Source organism: Salmo salar, chromosome ssa05, assembly GCF_905237065.1.
Source record: "Salmo salar chromosome ssa05, Ssal_v3.1, whole genome shotgun sequence".
In the NCBI taxonomy this organism is placed as follows: domain Eukaryota; kingdom Metazoa; phylum Chordata; class Actinopteri; order Salmoniformes; family Salmonidae; genus Salmo; species Salmo salar.
In genome coordinates, this window is record NC_059446.1 from 76,353,816 (window position 1) to 76,377,232 (window position 23,417).

General features: G+C 42.8%; 2 protein-coding genes across 3 annotated transcripts; both read left to right on the top strand.

Moving 5' to 3' along the window:
- The first annotated feature begins 3,298 nt into the window (after nt 1-3,298).
- Nucleotides 3,299-16,248, top strand: LOC106573839 (toll-like receptor 12). The gene is made up of 11 exons (XM_045718934.1): nt 3,299-3,403; nt 3,596-3,818; nt 9,584-9,719; nt 9,817-10,475; nt 11,422-11,638; nt 11,795-11,962; nt 12,056-12,361; nt 13,007-13,267; nt 14,927-15,115; nt 15,402-15,824; nt 16,036-16,248. Exons 2-11 carry the CDS (start codon nt 3,610-3,612, stop codon nt 16,246-16,248), a joined length of 2,781 nt encoding a protein of 926 aa, XP_045574890.1. The 5' UTR covers nt 3,299-3,403; nt 3,596-3,609.
- Nucleotides 16,249-19,827: 3,579 nt separating this feature from the next.
- Nucleotides 19,828-21,293, top strand: LOC106573847 (protein S100-A11). 2 transcript variants are annotated; one of them, XM_014149251.2, is made up of 3 exons: nt 19,828-20,021; nt 20,330-20,460; nt 21,004-21,293. In XM_014149251.2, the coding sequence occupies exons 2-3, from the start codon at nt 20,332-20,334 to the stop codon at nt 21,136-21,138; spliced, it is 264 nt and encodes an 87-aa protein (XP_014004726.1). In that variant the 5' UTR covers nt 19,828-20,021; nt 20,330-20,331; the 3' UTR covers nt 21,139-21,293. The 2 variants fall into 2 exon arrangements, with proteins under 2 accessions (XP_014004726.1, XP_045574892.1); XM_045718936.1 differs by lacking the exon at nt 19,828-20,021 and adding an exon at nt 20,171-20,189.
- Nucleotides 21,294-23,417: the final 2,124 nt, after the last annotated feature.

A 23,417-nucleotide genomic window follows, 5' to 3' on the forward strand; every position in this document is an offset into this window, starting at 1 on the left:
CGTTGTGTTAGCTAATCCAAGTTTATCATTTTAAAAGGCTAATTGATCATTAGAAAACATTAGTGTCTAGTTTGAGAAACAGATGCCTCACAAGTCCTCAACTGGCAGCTTCATTAAATAGTACCCGCAAAACACCAGTCTCAACGTCAACAGTGAAGAGGCGACTCCGGGATGCTGGCCTTCTAGGCAGAGTTGCAAAGAAAAAGCCATATCTCAGACTGGCCAATAAAAAGAAAAGATTAAGATGGGCAAAAGAACACAGACACTGGACAAAGGAACTCTGCCTAGAAGGCCAGCATCCCGGAGTCGCCTCTTCACTGTTGACGTTGAGACTGGTGTTTTGCGGGTACTATTTAATGAAGCTGCCAGTTGAGGACTTGTGAGGCATCTGTTTCTCAAACTAGACACTCTAATGTACTTGTCCTCTTGCTCAGTTGTGCACCGGGGCCTACCACTCCTCTTTCTATTCTGGTAGAGCCAGTTTGCACTGTTCTGTGAAGGGAGTATTACACTGCGCTGTACGAGATCTTCAGATTCTTGGCAATTTCTCGCATTGAGAAATTCAATTCTCAGAACAAGAATAGACTGAGTTTCAGAAGAAAGCGCTTTATCATTTTCTCTAGATATTTTTAATGTTCTTTTACATACTAACATCATTTGAGCCGGAATACAGTGAAGAGGAGTTGAGACAGCGAGAACAAGAATTGCGAGACCAGCAAGCAGCGATGGGGAGCCACGGGCAGACTAGTGGTGCCTATGCAGGTGCTGTCTAGCCATGCCGACAGAAGAGAACGTGGTCCCGTGTGGCTCAGTTGGTAGAGCATGGTGTTTGCAACGCCAAGGTTGTGGGTTTGATTCCCGCAGGGGACCAGTACAGGAAAAAATGTATGAAATGTATGCATTCACTACTGTAAGTCGCTCTGGATAAGAGCGTCTGCTAAATGACTAAAATGTAAATGTATTTCTCAGAACAAGAATAGACTGATGAGTTTCAGAAGAAAGGTCTTTATTTCTGGCCATTTTGAGCCTGTAATCGAACCCACAAATGCTCATGCCCCAGTTACTCAACTACTCTAAAGAAGGCCAGTTTTATTGCTTCTTTAATCAGTACAACAGTTTTCAACTGTGCTATCATAATTGCAAAAGTGTTTTCTAATGATTAATTAGCCTTTTAAAATTGAATTAGCTAACACAGGAGTGATGGTTGCTGATAATGGGCCTCTGTTCGCCTTTGTAGATATTCCATTAAAAATCAGCCGTTTCCATCTACAGCAGTCATTTACAACATTAACAATGTCTACACTGTATTTCTAATCAATTTGATATTTTAATGGACACAAAATGAACTTTTCTTTCAAAAACAAGGACATTTCTAAGTGACCCCAAACTTTTCAACGGACATATATATATATACACACACAGTCTTGTATATCTAACCTTGTATAACTAACCCATTCAAAATCCTGTTCCCTAATGTTAATCCTTAAACCTATCTCCTAACCACAAAACTTAACCTAGCTCCTAACCCTGAACTTAATTCTAAATCTAACCTTAACCCTAAACCCCCTAGAAATAGCATTTGACCTTGGGGACTAACAAAATGTCCCCAGTTGGTCAAATTTGTTTGTTTACTATTCTTATGGGGACTTCTGGTCCCCACAAATATAGTGAAACACGTCCAAACACACACACACACAATCTATTAATTTCTTTAATCTTATGCTATTTTCCATTTCAACAGTTTAAAAGTCTGAATGAGTAATGTATTACACACACACACCTCAGGCATTCATTTCAGAGGGATATGTGAAGTTGTTGATGGGAGTAGAGAGAGAGACTAGCAGGCCAGTGGCACTGAGGAAACAGAGATCCATCCAGCAGTCTTAACATAGCTAGTGGGAGGGGACTAGAACTTGTCTCTCAATGGCCAATCCCAAATCAACCCCTCGCCTAACCTCTTACTGTCCCCAAGCACATAGGAAACCAAACCACCCAGGATCGCTAGCCTAAAACAGTGGTGTAACACTGTTTCATAAAGAGGAGTGTGTTTCCTCTATAGATTACACTATGCATCGTGCACTGCCAAGTTAACCCTTTCACTGGCCGCGTGTAGTGTTGGTAGCTTTCATTCATGTCAATCATTTCTGTTAACTTATTTATTAATAACTTTATTTTTGTTTGTGACATGCTCTTTAAAAGTCATTAAAGGATAGATTTACAAAGTGACTGAAGTACTGAGGAGGAGGAGTGAATGTAACGTGATGGTGATGCAGGTCTTTATTTTCATGTCAATGTTCAACAGGTTGTAAATAGTGCACTAAAACACCACACTCTTACAAAACATTTGAATGATATATTCTATTTAAAATAAAATAGAGGATTTTATAAATGTCAAAAGGCACATTAACTTGCTTTGGAGACAATGTAATATGTTGACCATGCATCCATCCTTTTGGATAAAGAGGGAATGTATTGAAAACACTAAAACGTCTTTACTTTTGGTTATGTTGCAACAGTTATTATGAAGCAAAATGCTCATGGCACTTAAGATAAGGATTGTCTCCAGGAAAGAAAACAGTTGGATGTTGTGGTTCAACTGGTCTTTACAGTCCTGTATTTACCAGGTATTTACTTACATAGTAGAATGATCATTACATCAGAATAACCACCTAATAACAACTTTTTTTATTATTATTTTTTAAATTGTAATAGTTTCTAATTCTGTTGAATTCTTTGTGATAAGTACCAGAAAGTATGACTTGTTACCATAGTTTCATAGTAAATACCTGGTAGATACCAGATGAAGCAGGGCTGTAAAATAAAGTCTTACTGATGCCCTATGTTTACATGATGGTAACTGTGTAAAACTGATGATTGACAAGCCCATATCCACTAAAAGATTGATTGACTGGACATTTAAGTTGAACCACGTGGGCTTACAGCAGCATCTTTCAAAACTCCACTTTGTGTGCTTTAAATGTGCAAATGTAATATGGTACGATTGTGATAAAAGCAACCTAATAAATGAAGCTTTGACCTTCTGAAGAACAGTTGTCGTGTTGTTGTGTCCAAAATGTCAGCTTCATGCCAACTGATTAGTGGTGAGAATGAAAAGTATTGCTGTTCTGTCTGTTACAGGCCTGGTAATTCACCTTTAGCACTTCACAGCAACAGAGAACCTCTATTTGACTACTGATAAAGTTGTTGTGCAGGTTTAAAATAAAGACATTGTTTTCACTTCCCTTTTCTCAAGACATATTTAAAGGTTGTTCTCTAGTATTCTGCACCAGACTAGCTGTCTAGGTGTCGACAGAAGTATTGTAAGCAGAAGTACAGATCTCTCCCTCCATAGAAGCACAGCGGTCTGGCAAAGGAAGACAGTTTTTAAACACGGAACACTGAGGTGAGCAGTCCTATTTCACTCTGTCCTATTCTTCACTTGTATAGTCCATTTTAGTTTCCTATCAGCTGGTATGTACTTGATATTTAATGATTGTTAGTTAGGTGTTTGTTATAAGGATCATGTAATTACTGTATGCCATGTAGTTCTAATAAAATGTGTGCTGTAACATAAATGTTCTGTGTTTTCATTTAGGTCTAACACCAAGAATGACGTTTGTGTTTTGGGTGTGGAGGCCCGGTATCAGTGTGCTGCTGCTCTTGTGTGTGTGTGACGGAGCAGAGGGGGTGATCAGGCATCACTGTGACTGCTATGAGGAGGATATGTATGCACAGAAAGACATCGGAGGGTTAATTCAGTGTTCCCTTAAGCCTGGCCTGGGACCCTATGCTGAGTGCACACGGATGACTGACCTCAGGTAGGTTACATACAACCAGGACAATAGAAGAGCGATCACTGACCACAGGTAGGTTACATACAACCAGGACAATAGAAGAGAGATCACTGACCTCAGGTAGGTTACATACAACCAGGACAATAGAAAAGCGATCACTGACCTCAGGTAGGTTACATACAACCAGGACAATAGAAGAGAGATCACTGACCTCAGGTAGGTTACATACAACCAGGACAATAGAAAAGCGATCACTGACCTCAGGTAGGTTACATACAACCAGGACAATAGAAGAGAGATCACTGACCTCAGGTAGGTTACATACAACCAGGACAATAGAAGAGAGATCACTGACCTCAGGTAGGTTACATACAACCAGGACAATAGAAGAGAGATTACTGACCTCAGGTAGGTTACATACAACCAGGACAATAGAAGAGAGATCACTGACCTCAGGTTGGTTACATACAACCAGGACAATGGAAGAGAGATCAGCACTATACAATATTACATCCTCATACAGTCTATAGTTTGTAGTCAGATATGCTCTGTGGGCAAACAGACAGGGGGAGACTTGTCTTGAAAAGGCCCATATATGTGTGTGTGTGTGTGTGTATATATATATATACACACACACATACTGCTCAAAAAAATAAAGGGAACACTTAAACAACACATCCTAGATCTGAATGAAAGAAATAATCTTATTAAATACTTTTGTCTTTACACAGTTGAATGTGCTGACAACAAAATCACACAAAAATAATCAATGGAAATCCAATTGATCAACCCATGGAGGTCTGGATTTGGAGTCACACTCAAAATTAAAGTGGAAAACCACACTACAGGCTGATCCAACTTTGATGTAATGTCCTTAAAACAAGTCAAAATGAGGCTCAGTAGTGTGTGTGGCCTCCACGTGCCTGTATGACCTCCCTACAACGCCTGGGCATGCTCCTGATGAGGTGGCGGATGGTCTCCTGAGGGATCTCCTCCCAGACCTGGACTAAAGCATCCGCCAACTCCTGGACAGTCTGTGGTGCAATGTGGCGTTGGTGGATGGAGCGAGACATGATGTCCCAGATGTGCTCAATTGGATTCAGGTCTGGGGAACGGGCGGGCCAGTCCATAGCATCAATGCCTTCCTCTTGCAGGAACTGCTGACACACTCCAGCCACATGAGGTCTAGCATTGTCTTGCATTAGGAGGAACCCAGGGCCAACCGCACCAGCATATGGTCTCACAAGGGGTCTGAGGATCTCATCTCGGTACCTAATGGCAGTCAGGCTACCTCTGGCGAGCACATGGAGGGCTGTGCGGCCCCCCAAAGAAATGCCACCCCACACCATGACTGACCCACCGCCAAACCGGTCATGCTGGAGGATGTTGCAGGCAGCAGAACGTTCTCCACGGCGTCTCCAGACTCTGTCACGTCTGTCACATGTGCTCAGTGTGAACCTGCTTTCATCTGTGAAGAGCACAGGGCGCCGGTGGCGAATTTGCCAATCTTGGTGTTCTCTGGCAAATGCCAAACGTCCTGCACGGTGTTGGGCTGTAAGCACAACCCCCACCTGTGGACGTCAGGCCCTCATACCACCCTCATGGAGTCTGTTTCTGACCGTTTGAGCAGACATATGCACATTTGTGGCCTGCTGGAGGACATTTTGCAGGGCTCTGGCAGTGCTTCTCCTGCTCCTCCTTGCACAAAGGCGGAGGTAGCGGTCCTGCTGCTGGGTTGTTGCCATCCTACGGCCTCCTCCACGTCTCCTGATGTACTGGCCTGTCTCCTGGTAGCGCCTCCATGCTCTGGCCCCCACCCTGACAGACACAGCAAACCTTCTTGCCACAGCTCGCATTGATGTGCCATCCTGGATGAGCTGCACTACCTGAGCCACTTGTGTGGGTTGTAGACTCCGTCTCATGCTACCACTAGAGTGAAAGCACCGCCAGCATTCAAAAGTGACCAAAACATCAGCCAGGAAGCATAGGAACTGAGAAGTGGTCTGTGGTCCCCACCTGCAGAACCACTCCTTTATTGGGGGTGTCTTGCTAATTGCCTATAATTTCCACCTGTTGTCTATTCCATTTGCACAACAGCATGTGAAATTTATTGTCAATCAGTGTTGCTTCCTAAGTGGACAGTTTGATTTCACAGAAGTGTGATTGACTTGGAGTTACATTGTGTTATTTAAGTGTTCCCTTTATTTTTTTGAGCAGTGTATATTAGTACAAGTCAAAGTTTGGACACACCTTCTCATTCAAGTGGTTTTCTTTGTTTTTAAAATTTTCTACATAGTGGAATTATAGTGAAGACATCCAAACTATGAAATAACACATATGGAATCATGCAGTAACCAAAAAAGTGTTAACCTGTTATGGCTAGGGGGCAGTATTTTCACGGCTGGATAAAAAACGTACCCGATTTAATCTGGTTACTACTCCTGCCCAGTAACTAGAATATGCATATAATTATTGGCTTTGGATAGAAAACACTCCAAAGTTTCTAAAACTGTTTGAATGGTGTCTGTGAGTATAACAGAACTCAAATGGCAGGTCAAAACCTGAGAGATTCCTTTACAGGAAGTGGCCTGTCTGACCATTTCTTGAACTTCTTTGCCATCTCTATCTTTTACAAAGGATCTCTGCTCTAACGTGACACTTCCTACGTCTTCCATAGGCTCTCAGAGCCCGGGAAAAAACAGAATGTCGTCATCCCAGCCCCAGGCTGAAACACATTATCGCCTTTCTCAAGTGGCCGATCAAGGGACTGTGGGCTTAAGCGCGTGCCCTGGCCGCCCCCGTCTTTGTGATTTTTCCTCTGTTTGCCAAAAAGGAGATTCCCGGTCGGAATATTATCGCTTTTTGACGAGATAAATTGCATAAAAATTGATTTTAAACAGCGGTTGACATGCTTCAAAGTACGGTAATGGAATATTTAGAATTTTTTTGTCATGAATTGCGCCATGCGCACGACCCTGATTTACCATTTCGGATAGTTTCTGGAACGCACGAACAAAACGCCGCTATTCGGATATAATGATGGATTATTTGGGACCAAACCAACATTTGTTATTGAAGTAGCAGTCCTGGGAGTGCATTCTGACGAAGACAACAAAAGGTTATCAAACTTTTATAATAGTAAATCTGATTTTGGTGAAGGCTAAACTTGCCGGGTGTCTAAATAGCTAGCCCGTGATGGCTGGGCTATGTACTTAGAATATTGTAAAATGTGCTTTCACCAAAAAGCTATTTTAAAATCGGACATATCGAGTGCATAGAGGAGTTCTGTATCTATAATTCTTAAAATAATTGTTATGCTTTTTGTGAACGTTTATCGTGAGTAATTTAGTAAATTGTTAGTAAATTCCCCGGAAGTTTGCGGGGGGTATGCTAGTTCTGAACGTCACATGCTAATGTAAAAAGCTGTTTTTTGATATAAATATGAACTTGATTGAACAAAACATGCATGTATTGTATAACATAATGTCCTAGGTGTGTCATCTGATGAAGATCATCAAAGGTTAGTGCTGCATTTAGCTGTCTTCTGGGTTTTTGTGACATTATATGCTAGCTTGAAAAATGGGTGTCTGATTATTTCTGGCTGGGTAGTCTGCTGACATAATCTAAAGTTTTGCTTTCGCTGTAAAGCCTTTTTGAAATCGGACAGTGTGGTTAGATAAAGGAGAGTCTTTAAAATGCTGTGAAATAGTCATATGTTTGAAAAATGGAAGTTTTTGTATTTTTGAGGAATTTCTAATTCACGCCACGCCTATCATTGGATATTGGAGCAGGTGTTCCGCTAGCGGAACGTCTAGATGTAAGAGGTTAAACAAATCCAAATATAGTTTATATTTAAGATTCTTCAAAGTAGCCACCGTTTGACTTGATGACAGCTTTGCACACTCTTTGTATTCTCTCAACCAGCTTCATGAGGTAGTCACCTGGAATGCATTTCAATTAACAGGTGTGCCTTGTTAAAAGTTAATTTGCGGAATTTCTTTCCTTAATGCGTTTGAGCCAATCAATTGTGTTGGTTGACAAGGTAGGGATGGTATACAGAAGATAGCCCATATTATAGTAAGAACAGCTCAATAAGCAAAGAGAAACAACAGTCCATTATTACTTTAAGAGATGAAGGTCAGTCGATCCAGAAAATGTCAAAAGTTTTGAAAGTTTCTTCAAGTGCAGTCACAAAAACCATCAAGCGCTATGAGGAAACTGACCCTCATGAGGACCACCACAGGTAAGGAAGACCCAGAGTTACCTCTGCTGCAGAGGATAAGTTCATTAGAGTTACCAGCCTCAGAAATGAAAGCCCAAATAATGCTTCACGGAGTTCAAGTAGCAGACTCATCTCAACATCAACTGTTCAGAGGAAACTGTGTGAATCAGGCTTGCTGCAAAGAAACCACTACTACAGGACACCAATAATAAGAAGCGACTTGCTTGGGCCAAGAAACACGAGCAATGGACATTCGACCGGCAGAAATCTGTCCTTTGGTCTGATGAGTCTAAATTTGAGATTTTTGGTTCCAACCGCCATGTCTTTGTGAGACGCAGAGTAGGTGAACGGATGATCTCCACATGTGTGGTTCCCACCGTGAAGCATGGAGGAGGAGGTGTGATGGTCTGGGGGTGCTTTGATGGTGACACTGTCGGTGACTTATTTTGAATTCAAGGCACACTTAACCAGCATGGCTACCACAGCATTCTGCAGTGATACACCATCCCATCTGGTTTGGGCTTAGTGGGACTATCATTTGTTTTTCAACAGGACAATGACCCAACACACCTCCAGGATGTTCAAGGGCTATTTGACCAAGAAGGAGAGTGCTGACTCAGATGACCTGGCCTCCACAATCACCTGACCTCAACCCAATTGAGATTGTTTGGGATGAGTTGGACCACAGAGTGAAGAAAAAGCAGCCAACAAGTGTTCAGCATATGTGGGAACTCCTTCAATACTGTTGGAAAAGCATTCCAGGTGAAGCTGGTTGAGAGAATGCCAAGAGTGTGCAAATCTGTCATCAAGGCAAAGGGTGGCTACTTTGAAGAATCTCAAATATAAAATATATTTTGATTTGTTTAACATTTTTTTGGTTACGACATGATTCCATATGTGTTATTTCATAGTTTTGATGTCTTCACTATTATTCTACAATTGTAACGTCTGTTTCCAACTCACACTCTCAAACACTTAGATCCCCTGAAAGCGGCTCACTCTCCAGATCCCAATCACCTGAACTCTGATCACCTGTTCACACACCTGTATGTCATTTACACACATCATTGTGAGGTATTGTTTGTTTTGATGCACTTTTCTATTCGGAGCTCTGGTTTTTCCGTATTAGTCCTCCTGTGTACCATAGTTTTGGCCATCCTCACAAACGACGCCTTTTAGCCTATTCCCTGCTTGTACTGTACGTCTGATCTCCCGCACTACGTCATTAGCCTTCTCCATGCCTGTACTGTTGCCCTTTTGGACCCCCTGTGTATGACCTTCTGCCTGCCCCTGGACCCAGCTACCTGCCTCCTCATGTGGTCCTTTACAATAAACACCTGCTGCGCCCTGCGCTTGAAACCAGCTCTCTGTCTCCCATCGTGTTCATTACGACAATGAAGAAAATAGTAAAAATAAAGAAAAACCCTTGAATGAGTAGGTGTGTTCAAATTTTAGACTGGTACTGTGTGTGTGTGTGTGTGTGTGTGTGTGTGTATATATATATATATATATATATATATATATATATATAAGAATCAATCACTAATCTTATCTTTCTTTATCTCAGGTCTGGGCTGGAGGAGGTGTTTCCTGATGTGCGTTCTCTTTGTATCCTTCACTCCGCCTCCTCCCTGCCTGCAGACTCCTTCTCTCACATTCCCCTCCTGGAGCACCTCTATTTGGATGGCTCACACCTGGCAAAGGTACACTTGTGTGTGTGTTCACACATGTATAGCTGTTATGCATTGGTTCAGAGCATATTTTTAATCCTAGATGTGTGTGTATCCCCTTTTTTCACAGGTGACCTCAGGGGCCTTTGCTGGTCTGCCCAAACTAAGGTTCCTTTACATCCTCGTCTCCTCCTCCTGGGGCGGAGTGAACGTCACTCTGGAGCCAGGGGTGTTCCAGGGCCTGTCTAGCCTGGAGGAGCTCACCCTGGCTGGGATGAGTCTGGCCCTGGCCCCCCCTGCTCTGCTGGATCCCCTGGTACGGGTGAGGAGCCTGAGGGTGGACCAGGCTGGAGTGAGAGACCTGGGGGAACTGTTCTGTCTCCTCTCCCCTGGGATGGAGAAACTAGAGACCCTGGAGCTGCCCGGCAGCATGGTCAGCTCCATCCAGAACAGAGGCTGCTCTGGATCCAATCCGTGGCCCACGGTGCTCCTGTCCAGGATCCGGATCCTGGATCTGAGTGGAAACCCGGTGCGGAGAGTAGAGCCGAATTCTCTGTCTGTGTTCCAGAACCTGTCCAGTCTGTCCCTGTCTATGGTGGATGTCTGGGTGGGCCAGCTGTGGGGGTCTGGCATGGGGAGGGTTAACAGGCTCTACCTGTCCAGTTACACCTTGAGACAGTTCACCCCCAGCCTGTCTGACCTGTGTACTCTGGTAGTAAAACATGGAGTGGAGTCCTTGGATCTGCACCAGGCCCTGATCACAGCCTTCACTGCAGAGGTCATGAAGAGGTGAGTCACTTTCGAATGGTCTAGTCCCTTCAAACTCAACTCTGAACCTCAAAGCCAGTACCACTGAATTGTATTCATTGTTCCGCTCTAATCAGGGACTGATTTAGAACTGGGACACCAGGTGTGTGTAATTAATGATCAGGTAGAACAGGAAGCAGCAGGCTCCGGACTTCGTGGAGTTGGGTACCCCGGCTCTAGTCTATGGTTTTCTGGGGGCCTGGTTTCTGATCTGACTCATCAGACTCAAAGGACTTGGATAAAGCATAAACAGACTGGTAACCAAGCAGTTGTCATATATAATCATAGAATAACAAGCATAAACAGACTGGTAACCAAGCAGTTGTCATATATAATCATAGAATAACAAGCATATACAGACTGGTAACCAAGCAGTTGTAATATATAATAATACAATAATGTATGCCATTTAGCAGACACTTTTGTCCACATCACCAATAAACTAATATGGTCCAAACACACCAAGACAGCTGTGAAGAGGGCACGACAGAACCTATTCCCCCTCAGGAGACTGAAAAGATTTGGCATGGGTCCTCAGAACCTCAAAAGGTTCTACAGCTGCACCATCGAGAAAATCCTGACTTGTTGCATCACTGCCTGGTATGGCAACTGCTCGGCCTCCAACCGCAAAGCATTACAGAGGGTAGAGAGTACGGCCCAGTACCTCACTGGGGCTAAGCTTCCTGCCATCCAGGACCTCTATACCAGAGGAATGCCCTAAACATTGTCAAAGACTCCAGCCACCCTAGTCATAGACTGTTCTCTCTGCTACCACACGGCAAGCGGTACCAGAGTGCCAAGTCTAGGTCCAAGAGGCTTCTAAACAGCTTCTACCCCCCAAGCCATAAGACTCCTGAGCATCTAATCAAATTGCTACCCAGACAATTTGCATTGCTATATGCTAACCCTGCTAACCCTGACTCTGTAGGTGTGGTCCTGGTCTGAGGCAGCTGTCTGTGACTTCTGAGGATCTGTCTGGTATGGACCTGGGGTTCTGGACTGGTACCGGTCAGATACAGGGTCTGATTATGGTCCTGACCAAGCTGACCAACGCCTCGTTCTGCTCTGCAGGGGGAGGGAGGGTGTGGAACCTCACCTCCCTCATTCTCCATGGCAACCACCTCACTGAGATCACCACTGATCAGGTCAGTCAGTCTGTGTCACTTCTGTTTAATGTCTATACCTCAACTAACTGAGATACAATAACTTTGCTGACAAATGTATTTGACTTGAGATATTTGTATGATGCTATATAAAATCAGTATGGTGATGAGTATGATGGTTGTCATGATCATTCTCAGTTCTCCTGTATGCCCCTGCTGGAGCGTTTGGATCTGAGTGGGAACCATATCTCCTCCCTGGCCCACCGGGCTCTCCAGGGGATGCCGCTCCTCCGCGTCCTCGACCTCACCCACAACAAAATCTCCCTGCTGGGAAAAGACGACTTTGAGGGTCTGCCTGCTCTAGAGGTCAGATCAGGATATTTGTGTTGATGTGGTAGCTGCTATATGTTTGGAGGGGAAACAGATTTTGGTAATCAATTATTGATGATGTGACTGTAGGTTCTCCTCCTGGAAGGGAACAAGATCTCGGGGGGCATCGCTCATGGGGTGTTCCGTAGACAGCATCGACTCCAAGACCTCAGCCTGGGAGAGATAGACATTATCTACCAGCTCTACCTCAACATGCTGTTCCTGGGCTTCCCCACCAAGCTCCAGCACCTCCTCATCGACACAGGTCCAGGAACCTACCTCACCGTAGGCCATGTTCCTGCTCCTGAGTTCCCCATGGTCCTGGAACTCAGAGGGAAGATGATCCAGTCCTCTGACTGTGACAACAACATGTTCCCCATGGTCCGAGAGCTGAAGGTGGGCCAGGATGAGGAGTTACTCTGTGTTGTATCTCAATGTGATATCTAGCAGTAATCTTCAACCATGGTCCTGGCGGAAGTAAAGTTGTGCAGACTTTTGCTCCATCTTCCAGTACTAACACACTTCCCACTGGGCAAAAACTAATTTAATCAATGTTCTTTCCACATCATTTCAAGCAACAACAAAAAATCTATGTGATGACGATGAATCAAAGTAGAAAACTGATTGGATTTGCAAAAAGTCATCAGCCTAAGAACATTTAGTATTTTCTTCACCAAACTTTTAACCTAAATCTAATGACATGGTGACATTTGTTGTTGATTTCATGTTCAATTCACATTAGTTGACAACTCAACCAAATGATGTCTGTGCCCAGTGGGTTGGTTCACCTGATCAACTTATATCAAGCTGTGGTTCCACAGGACCAGGATTGAAGAACACTGCTTTATAGCCAATCAGCAGATCTTGTACAGGAAAATGAATCATACTGGTAGCTAGTCAGAAGTTTCTGCTACTGCAAATTCATGTTATTGTCATGCCTCAACAATGTTGTGCTTTAGGACTTGGCTGCAGCAGACACTGATCTGGCTAGCTACCAGTAATTTTCCTGTAATCTTAGTAATACAAATATTCTGTAAATAGGTGGGCAAGGGGACAACATTTGACTGCAAAAACCTTTTCCTGGCCCCCTACTTCCTCAACCTGGAGTCGTTTGAGTTCTCAGCCAACCCTGAGAAGTTTGCCACCCCCTACACCACCATCAACCAGCTACGAAAGCTGAAGAGGCTCAAACTGACCAACCTGAACTTCTCCAACCACACAGACCCCAGTGTTACCTTCAGGAACCTGACGGAGCTCAGGAGCCTAGTGCTGATCAACTGTCGTCTCAACTTCCTCACCAGGGTACTAACTAGCTATTGGTCCATCGTTTTTCCAACCACTTTTAGTTTCATGCCTACTGATAATGACCCTGGTGTCTCTACCTTCACATTGAGAGCCCTTAGATCCTTCTAGTGATGGCATCACGTGTTACTGCCAATGCTGTCTTCCACATTACTGTATCTCGCTCGCTCTCAATTCAGTTAAATTCAAAGGGCTTTTTTGGCATGGGAAACATATGTTTGCATTGCCAAAGCAAGTGAAATAGATAAACAAAGTGAAATAAACAATAAAAAAGAACATTAAACATTACACTCACAAAAGTTTCAAAGAAATAGAGACATTTCAAATGTCATAATATGTCTATATACAGTGTTATAACGATGTACAAATAGTTAAAGAACAAAAGGGAAAATAAATAAACATAAATATGGGTTGTACAACCCCTTTTCTTGTGGAAACAGTTCACAAATCTTGCTGCTGTGATGGCACACTGTGGGCAGTCCCCTCTTGAGAACCAGGTCTGCCTATGGCGACCTCTCAATAGCAAGGCTATGCTCACTGAGTCTGTACATAGTCAAAGCTTTCCTTAATTTTGGTTCAGTCACAGTGGTCAGGTATTCTGACACTGTGTACTCTCTGTTTAGGGCCAAATAGCATTCCAGTTTTTTGGTAAATTCTTTCCAATGTATCAAGTAATTATCTTTTTGTTTTCTCATGATTTGGTTGGGTATACTTGTGTTGCTGTCCTGGGGCTCTGTTTGTGTTTGTGAACAGAGCCCCAGGACCAGCTTGCTTAGGGGTCTCTTCTCTGGGTTAATTTCTCTGTAGGTGATTGCTTTGTTATGGAAGGTTTGGGAATCACTTCCTTTTAGGTTGTTATGGAATTTAACATATCTTTTCTGGATTTTAATCACTAGCGGGTATCGGCCTAATTCTGCTCTGCATGCATTATTTGATGTTTTACGTTGTACACAGAGGATGTTTTTGCAGAATTCTGCATGCAGAGTCTCAATTTGGTGTTTGTCCCATTTTGTGAGTTCTTGGTTGGTGAGCGGACCCCAGACCTCACAACCATAAAGGGCAATGGGTTCTATAACTGATTTAAGTATTTTAAAGCAAGTTCATAATTGGGATGTTCGAATTTTATATTCCTTTTGATGGCGTAGAACACCCTTCTTGCCTTGTCTCTCAGATCGTTCAGAGCTTTGTGGAAGTTACCTGTGGCGCTGACGTTTAGGCCGAGGAAGGTATCATTTTTTTGTGTGCTCTAGGGCAACAGTGTCTAGATGGAATTTGTTTTTGTGGTCCTGGCGACTGGACCTTTTTTGGAACACCATCATTTTTGTCTTACTGAGATTTACTGTCAGGGCCCAGGTCTGGCAGAATCTGTGCAGAAGATCTAGGTGCTGCTGTAGGCCCTCCTTGGTTGGGGACAGAAGCACCAGATCATCAGCAAACAGTAAACATTTGACTTAAGATCTCTCTCTGTCTCTTTCTCTTTCTCATTACTATATCTCTATCTCCGTCTTTCTCTCCCTCCCTAACATTGTCATTACTGTATCTCCCTCTCTCTCCTTCTCATTACTGTGTCTGTCTTTCTCTCCTTCTCTTTCTTTCATCCCCTCTCTTTCTCTCCCTCTCTCTTTTCCTCCCTCTCCCTCTTTCTTTCCCTCTCTCCAGTCCATGTTTACAGACCTGGTGTCTCTACGTGTGTTGAGGCTGTACAGTGAGAGCCCTCTGATCCTGTTGGAGGGGGTCTTCATTCCCTTGCTGTCTCTCTCCTCGCTGGTCTTTGACCAGGTCGACTTCCGCTGTGACTGTTCCAACGGCTGGCTTCTGGACTGGGCCGACAACTCTCGTAAAACACAGGTAGAACAAGTCAGGTCCAACTAAAGCTCTGATCTGCTGACTGCTGATAACATATTGATTATTGTTGATCAATAACAGGTAACAGGTTTTTACCAGGTATCGTGTATTTATGTTTGATGATTTCTGTTTTTTAACGGGTGCTGTGAACAGCAAATTATATTGAGTATAAACATTCAACAACAGACAATTTATATAGTTTTGATAATTGACTATGAGGTGGTGTTGACTAGGGTTGATACAGTATATTGATTACAGAGGATTAATGATTGATTGGTTATGGATTCAGGTGGTGCTCCTGCAGCAACAGCAGTGCATCTGGCACTACCAGCGACTCAACTTCCTGTCCACCATGGAGCGCCTCTGCCAGACCGAAGACGACTTCCTGTCCTATGTCTCCACAACAGCCACTGTGTGCACCCTCCTGTGCTTGGCGCTAGGATACCGATTCCTCCGCTGGCCCTGTGTCGTTCTATTCTTTCGTCTGAGAGGATGGGTGGAGCGACGTGTGGGGAAGAGGTGGTGGAGGAGGAAGAGGAGGATGGGAGGAGAGGGGGAGGAGGGAGAGGAGAAGGAGGAAGAGGTGAGGTATGATGCGTTTGTGTCGTTCAGCAGTCGTGACGAGGCGTGGGTACTGGGAGAGATGGCCCCGATGCTAGAGGAGGAGGGGGAGCCACGACTACGACTGTGTCTGCACCACCGAGACTTTGAGGTGTGTGTGTGTGTGTGTGTGTGTGTGTGTGTGTGTGTGTGTGTGTGTGTGTGTGTGTGTGTGTGTGTGTGCGCGCGCTCGCGCTCGCGCGCTTGGACATGCAAGTGTGTGTGAGAATGGAGAATATGGTGCTATAATGGTACAAAGTACAACCACAAATACATTAGATTAGATTGATAAACAGCACCCAGCCTGTTGTGTCCTGTCCCAGGTAGGGAAGGGCATCGTGGATAACATCGCTGAGAACATCTACTGCAGCAGGAGGACGGTGTGTGTGTTGACAAGACGCTACCTGAGGAGTGACTGGTGTGGCCTGGAGATGAGAGTGGCTACACACCGCCTGTTGTCTGAGCACAGCCACAGACTCATCCTCATCTTCCTAGAACACATCTCCCCCTTCGAGCTGTCCGCCTTCCACAGGTAACACACACCAACTCATCTCCTGAATGGACTGAACTTAGAATGGAATACATTGTATATGAACAGTAGTGAGATGAACAGTAGTGATATGAACAGAAATTATATAAACAGTAGTGATATGAAAAGTAGTGATATGAACAGAAATTATATAAACAGTAGTGATATGAACAGAAATTATATGAACAGTAGTGATATGAACAGTAGTGATATGAACAGTAGTGATATGAACAGTAGTGATATGAGCAGTAGTGATATGAACAGAAATGATATGAACAGAAATGATATGAACAGAAATGATATGAACAGTAGTGATATGAACAGTAGTGATATGAACAGAAATGATATGAACAGAAGTGATATGAACAGTAGTGATATGAACAGTAGTGATATGAACAGTAGTGATATGAACAGAAATGATATGAACAGTAACGATATGAACAGAAATTATATGAACAGTAGTGATATGAACAGTAGTGATATGAACAGTAGTGATATGAACAGAAATGATATGAACAGAAATTATATGAAGATAAATTATATGAACAGTAGTGATATGAACAGTAGTGATATGAACAGTAGTGATATGAACAGAAATGATATGAACAGTAGTGATATTAACAGTAGTGATATGAACAGTAGTGATATGAACAGTAACGATATGAACAGAAATTATATAAACAGTAAATATATGAACAGTAAATATATGAACAGTAGTGATATGAACAGTAAATATATGAACAGAAATGATATGAACAGTAACAATATGAACTGTAGTTATATGAACAGTAGTGATATGAACAGAAATGATTTGAACAGTAACGATATGAACAGAAATTATATAAACAGTAATATGAACAGTAGTGATATGAACAGTAAATATATGAACGGTAGTGATATGAACAGTAAATATATGAACAGAAATGATATGAACAGTAACGATATGAACAGTAGTTATATGAACAGTAGTTATATGAACAGTAGTTATATGAACAGTAATGATATGAACAGTAAATATATGAACAGTAATGATATGAACAGTAAATATATGAACAGAAATGATATGAACAGTAACGATATGAACAGAAATTGTATGAACAGTAGTTATATGAACAGTAATGATATGAACAGAAATTGTATGAACAGTAGTTATATGAACAGTAATGATATGAACAGTAAATATATGAACAGTAATGATATGACCAAAAATGATATGAACAGTAACAATATGAACAGTAGTGATATGATGTACTGGGTGTTTGCGTTGCAGGCTGGCTAAGCTGGCCAGAACCCGGACCTACCTGGACTGGCCCCAGGATGAGGATGAGAGGGTAACGTTCTGGGAGCGTTTACGAAGAAACATCGCAGAGAGAGACGCAGACGAACTGGTGAGAGAAGGGGTCAGATCAGACATTGCACCATTTGTCCTGCTGTTCTCATGAAAGTCATCTATTTCTATCTGAAGTGTAACCACTCCACTGTAATGAGTAACTTAGTAACTCAGTTACACAGACGATCAACCTGACCCTAGTAGTGTTACAGTATAACATACTGTATGTGTTTTCAAATGTCCTTTCATTCTACGTTCATTTTGCAGCATGATCCTCCGGAAGCATCCTGAAGTCATCTGCGTGTTCCCCGCGATGTTCTACAGTCTACGTTTAGAGAGAGAGAGAGTGTTAGCTACTGATCTCAGATAAGGGTGACGTCAAGGGACTCCTTTCTGGACCTTTTTTTTGCATCATATTTTGACGCTGATTTCTTTGCCTTCCTGCATTTGCATTTATCAGACACTCTTATCCAGAGTGACTTAGAGGGTTAAGTGCCTTACTCTATGGCACATCGGCATATGTTTCACTTAGTTGGCTCTGGGATTCGAACCAGTAACCTTTCGGTTACTGGCCCAATGCTCTTAAACGCTAGGCTACCTTTCTTTCGTCTCCTTTCTTTCATTCAGTGATTGTTCAATTAACTGTTCTTAGATCTGTGCTGTGTGTATTTGAGCACAAAGACAACATTAATATGCTAAACATTCTCCCATGGAAAGAACACATTTCAATTGGTTAGATATTGTTTCCAGTATATGACCATTTGTTTTAATACATGTTGCACTCTGTAACTCATTGATGCAGTGTGATTTTATAGGGCAACACTCCTCCCATCTAAAGCAGAGACCCACATAGTATAGCTGCTGTCTCAGCTATGCTAACTAAAATATGGAGGTGTGTGCATGCTTGCAAGAGTGCTTGTCTGTGTGTGTGTTTGAAAGTGGTGTATGCTGTCTACCTGCCCTCTCCTCAGTAAGTACCAGGGCCTGTTCGTTCTAACCCTCTGCAGCAGAAGGACAGTGTGTCTTGTCATCACTAGAGACATCCATTGCTATAGGCTGAGGGATGAGGGTTAATAAGCCATTCTGGTCTGTGTGATAGCTGCTGACTAATCATGCTGATGATGCATTTCTACAGCTTTTTAAGATTTGTAATAGTCTAAACCTTCAGGCAAAGCCCTGTGTGTGTGTGTTTCATTTTCAAATTCATAAGATAATAGAGTAGTGTTGGACAAATGTTTTTGTAGTTATATCCTCATCGCTCTGTTTGCTCAATTATTAAACTGCAATGGAATTAAACTGTGCATTTCCTGTGAGTGTGTGAGCATGAATGTATACGTGCATGATGTCACATCAAACCCCTCACTCAGTGGAGTTGGATTCAGACTCCTCTGTGTCTCATTAGTTGTGAGGTTAATGTTAGATATAGTTTGACTAGGAGAGGAGATGCCACTCATGCCAGAGGGTGGGAATCATTTGCTACCCTTTGACTCTGGTCAGAATGAGAGACTCACGTAACTACACTCACAGTAAATCTGACTTTATAACACTGATGTTAGATTTGAATCAAGACAGGCTCAAATCAATATAATATTCTAAATGCAAGCCAAAGGGCGAAACATGCAATACACAATCCCTCATTTCTGCTGATGATGAAGTTGATTTGTTCTGCCCAAAGCTAAGTAAACCAGAAGGGCTATTCTGAGAGGTTTTAGCATAAGCATAGCGACTTTTTACATTCATATGGCAGCCAGACAGGAAACCTGGGTGTTGCATCAGCTGATATTGCATCAATGAGATCATCACTCTACTTTAATATGGTGGTTTATTTAGTCCACCAGGTTCTGCACACACTTCTATGATGGCTGCCACACACAAGCTATGCGCTGGTGTTCTTGGTGACGTACAGTACTATTGCTGTTACATGTCTGTTTTCTGCTTACCCACCAGCCACCACAGCCTCCACCTGTTAGGTTCTGTGTTTCCTTCCTGCAGGGTGATTGGTATAGCACACCTTGCTCTCTGCCTGTAATTAATCTTAGCTTAACATTATGCATGCTCTAGCAGTGAGCTACCCCGAAGGAGCAGAGCCTAATGCCTAGACTAACGTATTGTAATCTTTAATAATAAATGGTTAAATGAACACGTGTGGTTTCCTGTCTGAAGGTGAGTGCTTTTCAGTGTTGTATAAATCCAATAATCACGTCATGGAAAGAAACCAGTGGTCAGTGTGGAGTAATTTAGCTTACACTATTACAGACACCTTAACCTTGAAGTGGACGGAATGGACGCCATGACATGAGAAACATTTACAAGAGATGGGGGGGGGCTTGATTTTATGAAGAGGAGGTGAGTATAAGAGAGAGAAAGAGAGAGCGAGAGAGAGAAAAACTTGCCTTCACACATACCACCTCAACACACTCACCACCTCAGCCACCGGCAGCAGTGTCCAGGTGAGTTAATCATTCTAATCTACCTCCATATTTCTCTATAAGTTGAATATACATCTATCTTTTATCTCCCTCTCTGTTTAATGTTTCTATCTCCTGTCCTCCCGTCTCTTTCTCTCCTCCTCTGTAACACTTGCTGTTTTTTCTCAATGCTGTCTTTGACCTGACGTGGTCTGTAGTATTTTATCTACGTATTTATATGATTTTTCAGTTCAATAACCGCTCCTCTGTGTCTGTATTGCATTCTGTTTAGTCCCATTAGAACACTACCTCTTCTCCATTCTTTCTTCCCGTTTCTCTCTCTCTGTCAGTGATGGAGTCAGCCATTGGTGTACTCGTGTCCCAGTTCAAGGCGTTTGCTGGAAGTGATGGATCCTCAGACACACTGAGCAGAGATGAGTTCCAGAGCCTGGTCAAAACACAACTCCCCAACTTTGTTAAGGTAATTACATGTTAATTATACTGTGGTAACGTTTGAGTAATACTAGAATAACCAGTGATCACAGGCTTTTATTCCAGTCCAGCTAAAATACAACTGATTCAGCTTGATGATTTAGTGCTGGGCTGTAACAAAAGCGTCCACCCTTTAGCTCTCCAGGAGCAGGGTTGGTGAGCCACAACATCAGTTTGTGGTCCACTTCATTTCCTCTAGATGGGGACATAGACAGCACAGATGCCTCTTGTCCTTCCAACCTCTGCCTCCTGTGGTATATCAGTATGGCCATACTAAAATAGACATTTGCATTTGTGCTTGTAAAGTGCTGTACCGCCATCCTTTCTAGAATGGCCAAATAGTGACACCCAGAAAATAGCTTAATTTCCTTGTTCCCTTCTCATGACCTCAGATGGTAGAAAGGTTTCTTCTCGTCACATGGCTTTTCTGACAAGCATAATCAGATCAGTCAGTGTGGTTCTGAATCTGAGAAGAAGAGGAAAGGAAGCCTCTTAACTAGTGATTCTGACGGCCCTTATTGCCTCCCTGTAGAACGCTGGTGACCCAGCTGTCATCGGCCGACTCATGGACTCAATTGACGAGAACAACGACGGAGAACTCACCTTCCTGGAGTTCTGGCAGCTGATTGGACGACTAGCAAATCAACACGGCGGCTTTATCCAATAGGATGTCTCCATGTCTTGTTCTGTTACTACCATATAATTACAATGATAACTTATTCTAATGGTATGGTTATCCCCATGTTGTGTTTCTAAATTGTCAAGTGCTTCATAAAGCTATGGAGGATTGGTCCAGCAAAATAAAAACATGGATGAATCATACAACTATAGTATCTATGACTACCTGACCTTACTCACTCTCTCCCTCTTTCTTTCTCTCTCTCCCTTTCTGTCACAGCCAGAATTCCCTCCTTGTTTTGAGAGTATAATTATGTCTCGCCAAACTAAAACTAATACTGCACACACACACACACACACACACACACACACACACACACACACACACACACACACACACACACACACACAGAGCAGTGATGGCATCGGACTGTGTCTGCATTGTCTGTGTAAATTGAGAATCTTGGTGTGTAAGCAGAATTTATTCTGGCCCTGTTGTGAATGAGACTGCTAGTGTTTTCCAGGAGGTTGTACCTCTTGTCAAATGAACAGGAGGCTGTAGGACAGAACGAGAAAAACACCATTGTTAAGCGTTTAGGCACTAGGCAGGAGTAAAGAATTGTGGACATAGCCTGGATGTCAGTCTTGCAGTCTTACTGCTTCAGCCAATGATGACTGCTATGACAAAACATGTTTGGTATGACAGCAGGGAAGGAGTTGGCTGAAGCAGCAGAATATCTGGCTCCCAGACTAGGGAGAATCATTAGCAGTGAGTGGGTCAAATCAATGGGGAAGCCAAGACAGAAAAATAAAAGCCATATTACAACCTATGTGTTGTGATAATTGCGTTGTTTGCTCTGAAACCTGTTATGTCTCATATCCTTGACACCGTGATATATAGGCCTAAGGCCGAGACGACAAGAAGACAGAGTGGCAGAATAAATTCAACCAAACTTTGTTTTTCTTTCCCCGGATAGCAACCTCTGTCTAGGGAAGTCCACAAAGCATATTGTATGTACAGTAACATCACCTACAGCATGGTAAAGCAAGTTCATGTTTTTGACATTTTTTGGACTACTATACAACTACTGATTTAGAACACCAGTTATCACAAAGAAAACAGGAGCTGCCTCCATTATTCCAGCACCATTTCAACGTCAACATCATCAACTCACCCCTGCTTAGCCTAATACAGTGACAACTAAAAGATTCCAAAAACAATTTAGTCTAATTAACTTCATCTGTGTGTGTGTGTGTGTGTGTGTGTGTGTGCGTAAGTAGAAAAAAACATGTTGACTCACCCTACTTGTAGACACACCAATGCCATCCTCCTCTCTTTCATGTTGCTGAAACAGTCTATGACTTTGTCATACAGTACACGCTTTTAGTTTAGTTTTTGTTGTCCTATAGGCTGTACCGCATTGAAGCTCGTCTGGAGGTTAGTTAACAGTGTCCAAAGAAGGGCCAGAAGTATACAGAATGGTGTCGTGTTGATGTGATGTGAAGCCAAATCCAAACTGGCTTCCCTTGACACTTTTTCAGGCTGGGCCAGGACCATTCACAGCTGAGTTTACTTAGCCAATCAGCGTTGAGATAAAAAAAATTATACAATGATAGTTTATCAAGGGAGGCCAAATGCTCACTGGCTTCCCTTGCATTCAGTGCTACAGGCGGCAACAATATCATTCTCTTTTTGAGTAGACAGCATCAGATAGATGGGCTACACATACAGAGACAGAGGGGTGCTGTTTCGCTCGCTTGGTTGCTTTCTCCAGTGAGATCTATTCAACCTCTTGTGAATTGAAGGGAAAAAAACGTATGAAACACAGAGACAAAAGATACATTCTTTTAGGTTTATTTTTGTTGTCCATTTCTTGGTGAAGCCTGGCTTCCCTTGGCATCCATGAATACATGCCGCGGGAGAATGTAGCCTACGTGTAAATAACCAACTGACTAAAAACATGGCTGTGAATATGTCCTTAATGAATCTGTCTGAGTTCTACATGACTAAGTTTCTCCTTGCTTTGTGAATAATTATACATTATGGTTTGTGTGTCTGAGCAATGTGGTTGAATAAACTCGAACTGATGTTGACTTTAAGGGTGTGGTGGAAATATGACTCGGTCTACTACCATGCACAGACACACAACTTATTGCCTGTTCAAACTTGCTCACTCAAGGTGCTGATGCAATGTGGTGGCTAAAATATTTCAGCCATCCCTAACATTGATCTGTGGAAAGTAATTTTTAAGTAACTTTTTACGTTTTGTGGAGGGTTCATAATAGCATACCTACGTTTATCATATTAAGGCTACAAATTGTTTCATT

What these genes read in the sequence shown, in the direction of transcription:
- LOC106573839 (XM_045718934.1), top strand. Translation starts at nt 3,610, where the DNA reads ATGACGTTTGTGTTTTGGGTGTGGAGGCCCGGTATCAGTGTGCTGCTG. An exon ending in AGGGTCTGCCTGCTCTAGAG is followed by an intron (nt 11,963 to 12,055) that starts GTCAGATCAGGA and finishes ATGTGACTGTAG; the next exon opens with GTTCTCCTCCTGGAAGGGAA. An exon ending in TGCACCACCGAGACTTTGAG is followed by an intron (nt 15,825 to 16,035) that starts GTGTGTGTGTGT and finishes GTCCTGTCCCAG; the next exon opens with GTAGGGAAGGGCATCGTGGA.
- LOC106573847 (XM_014149251.2), top strand. Translation starts at nt 20,332, where the DNA reads ATGGAGTCAGCCATTGGTGTACTCGTGTCCCAGTTCAAGGCGTTTGCT. An exon ending in AACTCCCCAACTTTGTTAAG is followed by an intron (nt 20,461 to 21,003) that starts GTAATTACATGT and finishes GCCTCCCTGTAG; the next exon opens with AACGCTGGTGACCCAGCTGT.